The 16,283-nt window shown below is 28.3% G+C and overlaps 1 protein-coding gene across 1 annotated transcript; it reads left to right on the forward strand.

The window, feature by feature from the left end:
• Window positions 1-8,525: 8,525 nt before the first annotated feature.
• On the forward strand, window positions 8,526-15,040 carry LOC132947309 (UDP-N-acetylglucosamine--peptide N-acetylglucosaminyltransferase-like). The gene is made up of 8 exons (XM_061017567.1): window positions 8,526-8,687; window positions 9,188-9,295; window positions 9,645-9,727; window positions 9,797-9,932; window positions 9,998-10,016; window positions 12,575-13,721; window positions 14,248-14,543; window positions 14,829-15,040. Exons 2-7 carry the CDS (start codon window positions 9,218-9,220, stop codon window positions 14,468-14,470), a joined length of 1,686 nt encoding a protein of 561 aa, XP_060873550.1. The 5' UTR covers window positions 8,526-8,687; window positions 9,188-9,217; the 3' UTR covers window positions 14,471-14,543; window positions 14,829-15,040.
• Window positions 15,041-16,283: the final 1,243 nt, after the last annotated feature.

Below are 16,283 nucleotides of genomic sequence, written 5' to 3' on the forward strand. Positions count from 1 at the left end.
ACCATCAACAGTCACCTGGGAGTCGAAGTGTTAAGCCTTTGTGCACTATATGTCATTAAAAAAACTAAAATTCATTTTTAAGTTTTTGGTTGTGTCAATACTCAAAGTTAATCGTTTATGCTAATTTATAGTTTCCCCAAAAAAATATACATTTAAAATTCATTAACCTCAAATAATTCTATGTCAAACAAAAATTATAGGTGCAACTACCCTTAATTTATAGGGATTTTAAAATTATGTATACCTTTCTAACCAATCAGTGATCTCCCCCGCCCCCTTACAAAAACATAAATAAGAACCAAAATGAATAATTACATATTTATGTAACACAACTAACACAACTTCAGCAGTCCTACATTATTATTTATCTCTGTATGTGTATACGTATAAACGATACTCTTCGTAGTAACTGATTCTTAATCATCGCAGAGCCTAATTTATTAGAGCTATCGATTTGAAATGTTGAGAAAAGATGAGTATTGTAATTTTAAAGATAAAGGGATTAAAATCAGCAAAAACAAAATTGTATGTGTTAATTGCATACCTAGGTACTTTATGGTTGCTAAAGAATAAAAATATCAAATAAAATGAAATCTTAAAAATAATGAAATATGAATAAAATTGAAAAATAAAACTGCTAATTTCTCACATTATTTTTGGTGGTTTCATACCATAGCCAAGAGTTCTGAAAAAGCCTGTTTCTGTTTAATCGCATTTTGCCATAGAATGAAACATCATTTGAATCTAATTGTTATCATACTAATTATTTATTTACTGAAATAACTTAATATGATTATTGCACAAAACTCTGAGTTGTAAGGTTTTTTTACAGAATCTTCCAAACTCTGCCAAGGTAAAACATCAAAATTGAAAATCGTAATTTCATCTATCTGCAAACAATATGTAAAGGACTACTTACACATAAACCAACAGAAATAAATAATACATTTTTATAAGAAAAATTACTTAACACATCTAAACGGTCTTATGAATGTTTTTGGTAAAATTACTGGCTCAGGCTCAGGTAAAGATTAGCATTCACAAATAAATTAATGACGGTTGGCAACAATAGATGTTAAGCATATAATTGGAATTACAAGCATCAGACGCAATTAAAAAATCATGAGATTTCCGATATGCAGCAAACCAGTTTTCATACAGTTCTATTCTATTTAGAATTAACTGGATGCATTTATGTTATGCAAACACATCAAAGACAGTACTAAATTCAAAGCATAGTCTTCAACTATACAATTTAAACACTTTTAATATATTTCAGCACACAATGACATGCGAGTATTAGATGTGTTTAAATTATCATCAGATTTCTGGTGTGCAGCAAGTAGATTCATATACAGGTCTTCTCTTTGGATTTAACTATATATATTTTTAAAAATATATTACAGTTTCTTGATAATTTTAATGGTCTGGAAACACATAAAATCCAGCTGTAAATTCAAATTTTAGTGTTCTGATTTAAGTTTTAAACACTGATCATATGCTTTGGCACACAATTACATGCAAGTATTAGGTGCATTGATATAACCATCAGATTTCTGGTGTGCAGCAAATAGATTCTTATACAGCTCTTCTCTTTGGATTTAACTGTATACATTTTTTAAATAAATATTAAATCTTCTCGATAAATTTTAATGGTATGCCAACAAATCAAAACTAACTCTAAATACGAATTTTAGTGTTCTGGTTTAGGTATTAAACACTTTTTATATACTTCAGCACACAATTACATGCAAGTATTAGGTGCATTGAAATAACCATCAGGTATCTGGTGTGCAGCAAATAGATTATTATACAGGTCTCTTCTCTTTGGGTTTAACTGTAGACATTTTTAAAAATATATTACAGCTTCTTGATTATTATATCTTATGAGGAATAGATATATTACGTATTTAAGTCGCAAGACAAAAAACTGTCTTCTTTTGATTCCAAGTTTGACTTATTTTCCAATCAAATTACTTCGGTAATGGAAGAAAATAAGTCATTGAAATCTAGAATTGAGCAACTTGAATCTAAGCTATCATCCGTCGAACAATCTCAAAGCAATACCCACTCTGCCAATCAAGAAAAATTTTTCTCAGAATTTATGGACCGTCAATCCAGATCTCGTAACATTATATTGTTTAACTTGCCAGATCTCTCAACATCTAATGATGTCCATAACAACGACGTTTCACTTGTTAACGAGATGTTTAATATTATCGGCATATCTACCAAACCTCTGTCTATTCATCGTCTGGGTAAGCCTTCGAGTAAGCCTCGTCCTATTCGGATTGTTATGCCGTCACCGCCTGATGTTTTCAAATTTTAAAAGTTAAACGGCAGCTATTAAATGTTGATAAATTTAAAACTGTTCGGGTTTCATCTGACCAAACATTACAACAGCGTAAATTATACTCCTCGGTTGCCTCTGAACTTAAAACACGCAAAGATGCTGGTGAGACCGATATATTTATTAAATCTGTCAATAATTTCCCGACCATTTCAAAAAACGGTCAACGAGCTCAACATTAGTCAATAAAATTTCCATCTACTATCAGAACATTCGAGGTATTAATACTAAATTGGATATGTTTACTCGTAATGTCTCTCTATGCAATTATGATATTATTATAATTACTGAAACCTGGTTATCTGACAATGTATTCAACGCGGAACTTGGACTTTGTCCCCGTTACACTATTTTTCGATGTGATCGTTGCAGTACTCGTGATGTTACTACAAGAGGTGGTGGAGTGCTGATTGCAGTCAAGAACCAGTTTTCATGCCGTCGTCTTCCTACCTTGGACAACTCAGTTGAGCAATTATTTATACAAATTATTGAAAAATCTTTATCTTTAGTTATAGGTGCTGTTTATATCCCTCCCGCTTCTGATATTAATGTTTACGACGTACACTTTGATGCAATTGATGTTTTGTTAAATAATAACTGTAATTCGAAATTTTTAATTTTTGGTGATTATAATCTACCAAATATTAGTTGGCAACCTGTAAATGGTTCAATTGTCGCTTCAGGTGCTCGTGCCGGTTTTCTTGAATCTAATGTGTTAGCACAATTGTCTTATCTAAATTTAATGCAATTTAATTTAATATATAATCGCTCTGGATCGTTACTTGATCTTATTTTTTCTAACATGTTTGATATTAATGTAAGTAACGAGAATCAAACGTTATTACCATTAGATTCAATGTACCACCCAGCACTATCTGTTGAATTACCTATTTTGCCTTTTAAGTACTTAGAATACAATGAACAAATATACGATTTTGTCAACTGTGATTATAATAGTATTAGATCTAATCTTGCTTCATTGGACTGGAATGGCATATTCAAGGGTCTAGATATTCATGATACAGTAAATATATTTTATGAAAACGTTTTTAAAAAAATTAATGCCTATTGCCCGGTTAAAACTGTATATTTATCAAAGCACCCTCACTGGTTCAGCAGCTCTTTAAAGAAATTAATTTTTGATAAAAAAATTGCTCATAAAATATATAAACAATCACCTAATTCATATAATTACAACAAATTTTCTAATTTACGTGCATGCTGTAAGGCTCAAAATAAAATTGACTATAATATTTTTATCCAAAAAACTCAAAATTCTATTACTAATAATCCTAAGTTATTTTGGAAATATGTTAATAGCAAACGTTCTACTCTGTCACTCCCAAACTCTATGTATTACAATAATGAAAATATTTCCGGTGGTAATGACATTACTAATTGCTTTGCTCAGCATTTTTCCAGTGTCTTAAATATGCCGTCTGTTACTGAAAGTATTGTTGATTATTACAATAATAGTATTCCTTCTGTCGATTTATATTCATGCACTCTGGTTATTAGCGATGTTTATAATGAGCTCAATGAAATCATTTATAGTACTTGTTCTGGTCCAGATAATATTTCTAACACATTTTTTTATGCAATGTAAATTTGTTTTATCAACTCCCTTATTGATGATATTCAATCGGTCTCTTGCTATTGGTGTCTTTCCGGACCAATGGAAAATATCATATGTCTCTCCGATTTATAAAAGTGGAGATATTAACCATGTAATTAACTATAGACCTGTCTCCATTATATCCATTATTCCTAAAATATTCGAGGGTATCGTATTCAAGAAGATTAGTCCGCTCTTTAAAAATTTTATTATAAACGAGCAGCATGGTTTTATGTCAAATAGATCCACTACTACTAATCTCTTGGTTTTGCAACATTTTATTTTAAATGCATTTAAATCAAATTGCCAAGTTGATGTAATATACACTGATTTTGCTAAGGCTTTTGACAAGATAGATCATACTATTCTCATTAATAAATTATTCCAATCCGGTCTCCGCAATCCATTCTATTCTTGGCTAGTCTCTTTCTTATCTGGTCGTAAGCAGTACGTTAAATTTAAAAATTATAATTCTTATATTTACAATGTCACCTCTGGAGTTCCTCAGGGATCTCATTTGGCTCCTCTTCTTTTTAATATTTATATTAATGATATTAGTAATATAAACTCAAATATACTGCTATTTGCCGATGACGATAAACTCTTCCGTATTATAAAAACTCCACTAGACTCTAAACTGCTTCAATATGATCTTGATAACATAAGTAATTGGTGTGATATTAATAAATTATACTTGAATATTTCAAAATGTAAAATTATAACTTTCACTAGAAAGCGTGTGTCTATATTAAACAAATACTTTTTAAATGGTATTGAACTTGAACGAGTTAATCAAGTTAAAGATTTAGGTGTATTTCTTGACTCTTCTCTTTCATTTAATGATCACCATGTCCATATTCAGAATAGAGCGTCATCAATGCTTGGCTTTATAATGCGTAGTTGTAAAAACTTCGATAATCCTTTAGCACTAAAATCACTTTACTGCGCTTTAGTTAGATCTATTTTTGATTATAATTCAATAATTTGGTCTCCATACACACTAGGTCCAATTTATTCTATTGAGGCGATTCAAAATCGTTTCTTGAGACACATATCCATCAAGTGTAATATTAAACGTTTACCTCACACTTCATATGAACCATTGTTACTATATCTAAAGATTGATACTCTTCAAAACAGAAGGATTAAAAACGATATTAGCTTTATATTTAAACTATTAAATGGATATATTTACTGTCCTGATCTTTTGTCAAATATATCTTTTCTAGTTCCTGGTCATTCAACCAGACAGACAGACACCTTTTATATTCCATTCCAGCGCACTTTATATGGCAAGAATGCCCCTTTAATTAGATGTATGCAACATGTAAATAATTTTAATGTCGATCTTTTTATTTGTTATTCTGTGAGTTCATTTAATTAATATCTTAGAAATTTATTCACTTAAAATATTTTTATACCTCCACACCAACCATTATATATATATTTTATACTAATTTATATTCCACAACTACCATTATGTACATACTATTTTATATTCCACATACTATTGTAATTGGGCTCACCCGTTTAATTGATAAATAAATAAATAAATAAATAAATATAATACAATACACTTACAATATATATTAGGTTAGGTTATGTTATCATATACTTAATCATATCACGTTATCACATTGATAAATTTAAATGGTATGCCAATCCTTCAAAGCTAGCTCTAAATTCAAATTTTAGTGTTCTGATTTAAGTTTTACACACATTTATATACATCCGCACAGAACGAAATGGATGTTTTAGATGCATTTAAATTATCTTCAGATTTCTGGTGTGCAGCAAATAGATTCTTACACTCATTATACAATATATACATTTTTCAACAGATACAAACATGCAATAGCAATAAGGCCGGACATTCCCGATGCCTATTGCGATATGGGGGTAATATTATTAACCACTGTGTGACGGGGAGTATAAGACCATTCCCTCGGGGGTTTTTACATCTTTAGCCATATGTCGCGAGGGCGGCTCCTTCACGCCTTTTTACGACGCGGTCACATCCCTCCGACGGGTATCGTCATGGGGGTAATATATGATAAACGTGGCCTTCTCGAACAAGCCAAAGTATATTATGAAATGGCAATCAAGTTAAGTCCGAACGACCATTTCAACGCTCGGTTGAATTTGGCCGATATATCAATGAAAAAAATGGAACTTAATGATGCTATTACAGACAATGAAAAGCAATAGAATATGACAATACATCTGTCAAGTAGATGTAATTTGATATTCTACATCTTCAAAACGACAATACTCCATCCTGGTAAATATTTGATTTATATTATTTCAATAAGTAAAGTGTGGAACTATTAGACATTTTTTTTAAATTAATTACTACAATTATTATTATTTAGGTAATAATAAAAAAACGAGGATTTAATTATGTTGTGTTTTCCGATTTTTTAGTAATGAATAATTTATATTAACTGAATTCTTCAAAAGCACTTTGTTGACTAGTATTATTGTCATGTGTTTCACTTAAACATTTAATCAACTACCCATTATAATTGATTTTAATATTAATTATGTAATATATTTTTTTTTTCAGGTTGAATTAAATTGACACCATAAAGATTAGTCTCAACCCAAAAAATTTTGATGTTTTTTGTAATTATGTTGCGAGGTTTTTACTATACAATTGGCATTAAATTAGTATTCTCTATACCATGTGTCAACTTTATCCATCAAGTGATCTACATTAAACATTTTAAGTATTTGGTGAACGACCACTATTTATTTATTTATATTATTTATATATTAATACATCATGCCAGGCACGGACCTAGAGAAATTTCTTATCTTGGTGGTGGGACGGAGTGGGGAGGGGTTGCAACAGTTTTTTTTACAACAAATATAGGTACAATAACTATATTAAACAATTGATTCATAATTAAAAAATGTTTTCCAAATATTTATATAATCGTAATGAAATTAATCAATAAACTATTATATTTTATTAACTAACAAAATCAATTTAAATGTTTTAAGTTTCTATTCCATAAATTTTAATTTTAAAAAAATGGTAACTTCGTCAAGCTTCGTTAAACTTCGATTAAAAATTTAATATTATGTTGCAAGGTTTTTACTATACCTATATCAAAATATTAAATATAATACATTAGGACGATTTTATTTATGTAAGCATTTGAACTAAAAATATATCAAAATCACAAAAATAGTATACATATAGCCACTTAATTATTGCTCAATTATAATATTGTAGCCGGTGGCGGCGTCGCACGAATGACGCCACACGAAAGATGAAAGTTACGATTTTAAGAGGAAACAATGATCGAACATAATTTTAGTTTTTAGATTGTTTGAATATAAAAATAAAAAACATTGTATCTTTAATCAATCATAATGAGTAAAAGTTATTAAAAAAAAAAAAAGAGTTAATACAAATAATAACGAAATTAGGCACTTCTTTGTTTTTATACTCATTAAAGTTATAGCATTCAGCAATTACATAGATACATAATTCAACATTTAATATAGGTAATACTAAAAAATTACGTGAAAAGGGTACTCATATAAACTTCTTTTATATTATAATAACGTTTCGTTGGTATTTGTTACTTTGTATGTATTTTCAAATGTGTATTTTTTAATAAAAAAAATGTATTTAATATTATAATGGTGTAACACTACCAACAGTGTGATTAATTATACCATACATTAATACACACACTAATAAGCAAAGTTTAATACTTCTATCATAAAACAAGGTACACACATATCAATTATAGGTAATTATAAAAATGTGCCGTAATTGGTATCTATAGCAACACTGATGACTGATTATATGGGTATACGCAGGACATACGGAAACTGTGCATAGGTCATCCTCCCCGACTTAGTTTCTGTACACAAATTTATAATTTATAAATTATAAGCTTTCATCGTAATTTATTATATTAAACGATATAAATAAGTATCAGAACACCTAACAATTCAAAATTGCCGCCAATAAGGACATTTTATACCGCTCTTGGAGATTGCGTCTTCTGCACACACATATATCTATAAAGTACTAGATAGCGAACTCCCGCCATGAATTGAAGCTTCGATGTCGGTTGGCAACTGTATGGTATTTCATATGGCAAACAAGATAATATAATGTTTTATTTTGTATCGTATTTTATCATTTCTAAACATGTTGTTAAAAAAAAAAAAAGTATATTTTATATAAGTCATTTTACATTTACTATTTTATTTTACCATTAAAACGATGTTATTCCTTATACATTTCGTATAATAAATGAAATGTTTTGCCAACCAACAAAATGGCGACCGTCCACAGCTGAGCTTCACTTGTAACAATGTAAATTGTATAGGAGTTCCTTATCCAGCGTAGTATTATAGAAATCTGCGGTAGCTGCACAACAGCCACGTCAGCAGCTGCAGATTTACACGCAGCCACGTCACACGGATCATGAACCAATGGCGTTCTTATAGTTGTGTACGTCTCTATAACCTATAAACATATTTTATTCATATATGAATTTCCAAATTTCCATTGTGTAGTTTGTAGTCTAAACATTTTCTTTATACTTGCTTTTTCACTTCACTGGACTTAAATACTTAAGTCCTTAACTTCTATGTGCCTGCAACAAGCGACTGAAATACTTATAAAACATCCTGTGCTTAGTGCTTTTAAGTTTTGACGCCATCAGTGGATCACCAACTCGTCGTTGTCGTATAGTGAGTATAAGTAGTGTGTGCTAGACGGAAATAGAATTCACTATTATTATCTCAACTTGCACGAAATATCGTACAGTCCCGCATGTAAGGCTGGGCATTAACGAGTTAAGAACCAAGTTGCGAACATACCAGTGTGTTTATCTGTGTTAGAAAATCTCATATAATAGGCTCTCTAGAGTGTGGCGTGTGGATGTTCTTTATATTATCGTGTTTTTTCCGCGGCTGGAGACAACCATTTCCATAATACCAAATAGACATCTTTAATGACCATGAACGTCTACCTAATTTTTTTATTTTATTTAATTCCTGTTTAGACCAGCCTATAAAGCGCCTAACGCTGTTGTGATTTAATTGTTCACTGTTTGCTATACCAGTGATCATCGTCATATTATATTTTGTAGTATTTTATAAACACTGAGATATGCTGTTACTAATTAGATATGAAAATATATTTATATTATATTCATTCTATTTATTACAATATATGTTTTATTTTACAGTTGATTGACAACAGTCTTGGTCGAAAGTTTATGTGGATCATTATCTGCTGTCTTTATTTGAAAAATCAATTGTTACCAATATTTCAAACAATGAGTTCGTCATCATTGGTAAGTAATATATTAATAATTTAACTATGTATATGGGATGCTTATGGGACATTAATTATACAAACTATGATTTCATTTTAATCAGGAAAATCCTGTTTTTCAATTTGATATTTAAAAGGACTCTAGTTACTGAATTGATAAGTACTCTAATGATAAATAGATTCACCTTATATATATATTTTTTATTCGCATAACAGAAGATTAATAAAGCTAAATATGAGCCCCTGAACATTATTTTGCCATGTACTTTACTTATAAGACAAAAAATGTGTATTAAACGCATTTGATTAATTATGAATAAATACATACATTAAATTTATTCATCAAAAAATAATTATAACACTTACAGGATTTATTTTGTCCAAAACATTCAGACTCTGAAGCACCGATATCAGTTATTACAAAGATCTTATCACAAAAAGACACTTTAAAGTAAATATTTTACAATTATTCTTAATATTACCATTCTTATGTGTATATAATTGTTTTTTTTTTTTTTAGATTTACACATATCTCCAATGAATTTGACAAATTAGGGTTTACCAAAGTGAAGGATTTGGCTGGATCAACCCTTGGCAAAGCAAGCTCGATTCAAATGTCAGGAGATACTCTAACGCAGCTTTATCAAGCTATGGAGGTATAAACTAAAAACATTTAAATTTTTAGATTATATTTATTTAATTACAAATATTTTTTTTTTAGATATATAGTGAACGCCTAGGTAAGTTATAATTATTATCAGTACTATCTATTGCTATGTTATATATAGATGAGCATACGTAATCTATGACCAAACGACTTTTTTTTTTGTAAACTGCTCAAGGATTGGTATCTGGGTTTAATAAAATATAATGTAAACTTCACCATGTATGTTGTTACCATATTTATATAGGAAATATTCAACTTAAAATTCATGTAGAACATTTTAGGTTAATTTTCTGTCTAAACTAATTCAATACTCACTTTGCTTTATATAACAATATTTTTCTAACAAACTCAAGAGCCTCCTGGTATTGTAAAAAATATGTATACACAATTTTTTTTTTTCATAAATATTTCTTAAGAGGATGCTACCTACCCATGCATTTGTTGTCTCTATCTAACATACATAAGAAATGGCATGTTTTTGTTAACTAGTTTCAATTATGTGCTGTCAGTTTTGATATTAGATCAAATTGACCAATTATCCAACTTTAAGGTAATAACTTCATCCGTACTTAAGCGTTGACGTTTTGTTTTCGATAGTTAAATTTTCAAGCATTACATGAGTAAGATATATCACAAAATAAAAATGCTCATAATATCTCCCTTGAAAATGAAAATATCAAATAGAGGCCAATGATTTAGCATAGATCATGTTCTCAGCTATGAGTTTGATAAATATCAAAACTAACGATACAATATTGAAAAACATGATCAACAATTCAAGATGAGACATCTTTCTAATAAATTAAATAAATAACTTGCATAAAATATTTTACATTTTACGTATTATCAAAATATTTTGATTGTTATTGAGCTCTTTATAGACAATTTTTTTATTTTTTTAATATCAATAAATGTTTGATCAGTGAAAGGCATGATAATACAATGTAATACAATAATACTTGTAGGATGTTATATTAGATAATTGAAAACAATTAATGATAGATATTAGAATGTTATTTGAAGTTTGAATTACAACTTAGTCGGTCTACAGACCTTATTCTATGTGACACAACCGGTATGTTCTCCCAAGGAATAGAGTATATTAGACCAATTTTGGTTTAATTTATATTTTATATACATATTTCACACATTGTTAACGTTCAAATAATTTTTGATTTTTTAGGAAAATAAGGATATATTTTTGGTATTATTTCACTTATTTTTATCATTGTTGGTCCACAATAAATTAATACATATTTTAGTTAAACTATTAATTTACCTTATAAACATTTGTGCACTGCATGCAATTAATTAAACTAAAATTCAATCTGTTCTATACTAATTTATACCTTTTCTGTAAAATTATGCATTAAATATTCATTTAGCCCACACATCGACGCACACATGCCTACACAAAACTACCAAAACCATTATTAACAAATTTTTGAAACACAACTTCAGTCTTCAGCCATTCAAAAGTTTATTTATTTGTACAAAAAAGTTAAATGAAAATTAAATGTCATCAAACACAATGAAACTGCTCCTATCTCACATTATTTTTGGTGTTTTCTAACGGTGGCCAGGAGTTCTAAATAAAGCTGCTTCTGTTCTATCGCATAATGTCATAGAATGATACTACATTTGAATCCAATTAATAATAATAATTATAATAATAATGAACTTCATTGCAACGACAACTTAAATAATACAAAAATGAATGACATAAAAAACCGTAGGATGCATATTGCCGCATCACCTAAAAGCAAAGCTTGTGGTGGGGGAGCTCATCACCTTAAGAAGACAAAAAAGTTGAAAGACAATTGTTAATTTGGTTGAATTTTACTTAACAGTCTTATTATAACTCTATTATCTTTGAAAAATCAATAAAATTAAGATAAGTTTTGAATGACTTAAAACTATCATACTGATTAATATTATTATTTTATATACAACATAAATACAAGACGCTATTTTGTCTAAAAACTTTTTGACACTTCAGTAAACGTATAATAACATTTTGCATATTATATCTAGTACTAATGTTCATGATCTGATACAGGTATCAAATGTTTATGTTTATACAAGTCAACTAATACAGCTTGATTAAAATAATCTTAATATTATCTCCTCGATCATTCCCTAGTAAACTTGTTGGTCAATCATAATCCGCTTCAAAATTAATATATATTATATGTTCCTAATGAGTTAATAGTTTTATAGCTAATTAATTTAAATACAAAATCATTCATAATAAATTCAGGTTTCACATAATACAATAACACTAAAATAATTATTTATTGAGCCCAATAAGGCTACGATATCATTGAAATGTGCCTTAATACTACTTATATTAATTTGAAAAACGGAAAAACTATTATTAGACAAAGGTATATCCACTAAAGATTCAATATAAATGGAATATATATCAATATTTGAAACTCAGCGTTTTATTTTTCATTTAAGAACTTAAAATTTACTTTAAAATAGATTTTACATTATTAATATACTAATTAATTACAGCTTATCGAACTGTTTGAATTGTATCAATTGTTATTCTACCAATTTATTAACTGAAATAACTTAATATTAACTATCGTTCAATGTTCTAAATTATATATTTTTTTTTTTTAGATAAGCTTCTAAACTCTGCAAAAGCAGAACATCAAAATGGAAATTTTATAGCGACGCAAAAAATGTGTAAAGGTTTACTTACACATAAACCGAAAGACTTAAATGTTTTATTGCTTAATGCAAAATCATTTTTTAACTGCGAAAATTATGAAGAATGCATTGAATGTTTAGAAAAAGCAAATAATATTAATCCCGAATGTCCCGAAGTTTTAAGTAACTTTGCATTAGTTTGCATGAAAAAATCGGAAAATAATCTAGCAAAAGAATACCTATTTCAAGTATGTGCAATAAAGCCTTATTGTGCGGATGCATGGACCAACTATGCTGACTTTTTATTTAAGACTAATGAGTTAGAACCAGCAAAACTGGCTTATGAACGTGTATTAAGTCTAGTACCCGAATTATATAAAGCACGTAATAAGTACGGAAAACTACTATTAAAAGTAAACAAAATAAAAGAGGCTAAAAAGGAGTTTAAGATTGCCCACAACAGTGCAACAAATTGTGCAGAAACATTAAACAATTTAGCAGATGTATATTATAAGAGCGGTAAATTTGGAAAATCTATTTTGAAATATAAACAACTCTTAGAAACAAACCCCGATCGGACGAATGCTTGTTTTCAGTTGGGAATGTCCTACATCAAAATTAAAGACTACCAAAATGCAGCTCACGCATTCAAAAAAGCAATCAAACTGGATCCCAAAAATGAGTGTTATTTACAAAAGTTGGCAATTACATACTGCTATGAAGACAAAATGGATGAAGCTGCTGAAACATTCAAAAAGTGTTTGAAACTCAAGCCCGACGATTTTAGCTTAAATTTCGAACTCGCTTTAGTCTATTTGTATAATATTCGAAATTATAATGAAGCGGTACACTATCTTGAAAAATGTAGCCTTATAAATCCTGATAGAATTGACGTATATGAAAAACTCTTTGATGCATACAGGAAAACTAAATATCATTTAAATGCATCCGATGCTTGCATGTCCATGGGGGATTTGTATATGGAGAAGGATGATTATCAAAATGCAAGAAACTCATTCTGTTGTGCGGTACTTATGAACCCGAGGAATGCATTTGGTCATTGGAAAATGGGCCTGACATTGTATCAACTGGGACATGATGATTTGGCTCTTCAAAAGTAATAATAATAATTCAACACCATTATAAGTTTAAAATGTGCTCTAAAAAGACCCTCTAAACATTCTCCAAATAATCTTTAAATTGGTAAAATTTTCAGAAAACGCCCTTTTCTTTTACTTCAATGAGCTTATTAATGTATATGCAAGTTACAATAACTTGAAAATAATATGTAATGTACATCTTTTCTTTGGTAAATTATTTAAAATCGGTCAAATTTAAAACAATATTTCCAATTTAACAACAAACAAGTTATTGACCAACATCTATAACTTAAGGTTTTTAATTTAAAAACGTTTTTTTTTTTTTTTTGCAAACTAAAGACTTGTTAATTTACAACTAAAAATTAATTCTTTATGAACAAGAATATAAAATATTCTTAAATATGAATTATAGGCTAAATTCTCTTATCTCGGAGATATGTTTAAATTTACAAAATACATTTTTTTTTTCTATGAATTCCGTAATGGACAATTCGTGAAATCTTTTTAGTATAAGTATTAATCATATAATTCATTTTTCAACAGATACAAACATGCAATAGCAATAAGGCCGGACTTTCCCGATGCCTATTGCGATATGGGGGTAATATATGATAAACGTGGCCTTCTAGAACAAGCCAAAGTATATTATGAAATGGCAATCAAGTTAAGTCCAAACGACCATTCCAACGCTCGGTTGAAATTGGCCGATATATCAATGAAAAAAATGGATCTTAATGATGCTATTACAGACAATGAAAAGCAATAGAATATGACAATACATCTGTCAAGTAGATGTAATTTGATATTCTACATCTTCAAAACGACAATACTCCATCCTGGTAAATATTTGATTTATATTATTTCAATAAGTAAAGTGTGGAACTATTAGACTTTTTTTTTTAATTAATTACTACAATTATTATTATTTAGGTAATAATAAAAAAACGAGGATTTAATTATGTTGTGTTTTCCGATTTTTTAGTAATGAATAATTTATATTAACTGAATTCTTCAAAAGCACTTTGTTGACTAGTATTATTGTCATGTGTTTCACTTAAACATTTAATCAACTACCCATTATAATTGATTTTAATATTAATTATGTAATATATTTTTTTTTTCAGGTTGAATTACTTTGACACCATAAAGATTAGTCTCAACCCAAAAAATGTTGATGTTTTTTGTAATATTAATTTACAACAAAATAAGTAAAATCGTAATCCTTGGTTTTAATATGTAATTTTTTCCAAGTTTGAACTTAAAATGTCTGTAAAAATAACTGTGTTTATATATTTTTTAGGTTATTTGGTTACAGTGTGAGATTTGTTGTTTTAAATTTTCAAACCTTAGATTTAAAAATTGAACATTTTATAATTTTTTTAACTTCAATAAATTTAAAAGTTTTCGATATTTTGTTAAATTTTGTCAAAATTTGAGTTGAAATACTTATTAAAAAAACATTTTCATGTGGATCAATAATATGTATCAACTGCTATTATAACATCTTATATAGAACCTTGTATAACATTTTCAATTTATTTTACCAACGAATACAATTTTATTGATATTTATAAAAAACTAAAAATTTTAAATATCAAATATCTCTAAATAACTCAAAAAGAGGCAAAATACTATGAAAATGTTGTCATTCATAGAAAGTGATAAAATAAACAAAAGACAATTTCAAGTAGCAGCTTCGGTTAATAGTTTTTGTATAACGATAAAATAAGAATATCGTATGAGAATTTGTTGATTTACGAGTGGATGATTATCCAATGTCTAGCTTTAAAAGATCGTAAATAATTAAATTGATTTTTCAGTTATTTTTTTTTTTTTATTATTGAATGTAGGAAAAATCAAGGGCAATCTTGTATTAAATTTTCAAAGCTTAGATAAAAATAGAAACATTTTTATCAATTATTAAAATTTATTTTAAGTTTTCATTAACATCAACTTACGAGGAACATTAAATAACATTTTCAAGTTTTATGACCGACCAAAAAATTCTGTGTCGACAAAAGTTCAAAAAAAAAAAAATCTAATGTAGATAGCTCAAACAGTGTCGCACTATTTCGAGTATAGGTAATGGTGAATTGAAATTGCTAATATAAACATTCAGTGATAATAAGATATTTTTTTATTATTTCTATACATTTTTTTTATGGTTTAAATGTAAGACAAGCAGCATTTTTTGCATGTACCTACCTACTGACTAAAATAAATATGATTTAAGTTATCAAATTAGTATATAAATTACTTAAATGAGAACGAAATAAGCATCGGATAAATCGACATTTTTATTTTTATTTTTATTTCACGTCCGAATTTAAACTTTTAACATATTTTCAATGGCTAAAAAATTCTTAAAATGTCATTAATTGCATTTTGTTATTGCAATGTGAAACAAAAACATTCCTGAACTTTGAAACACACCGGGAATATAAAGTTTAAAAAAGGTGGGTACCTATGTGTCGTGTGGGTCACTGTAATGGACGTGTTAAATTTAAATTCAATGTTATAAAATCATTGTATACGAAAAACGATTCCAAGTTAATTTACGATTGAATATCCAATGTCGT

The sequence above is a fragment of the Metopolophium dirhodum genome, chromosome 6 (genome assembly GCF_019925205.1).
Source record: "Metopolophium dirhodum isolate CAU chromosome 6, ASM1992520v1, whole genome shotgun sequence".
Lineage (NCBI taxonomy): Eukaryota > Metazoa > Arthropoda > Insecta > Hemiptera > Aphididae > Metopolophium > Metopolophium dirhodum.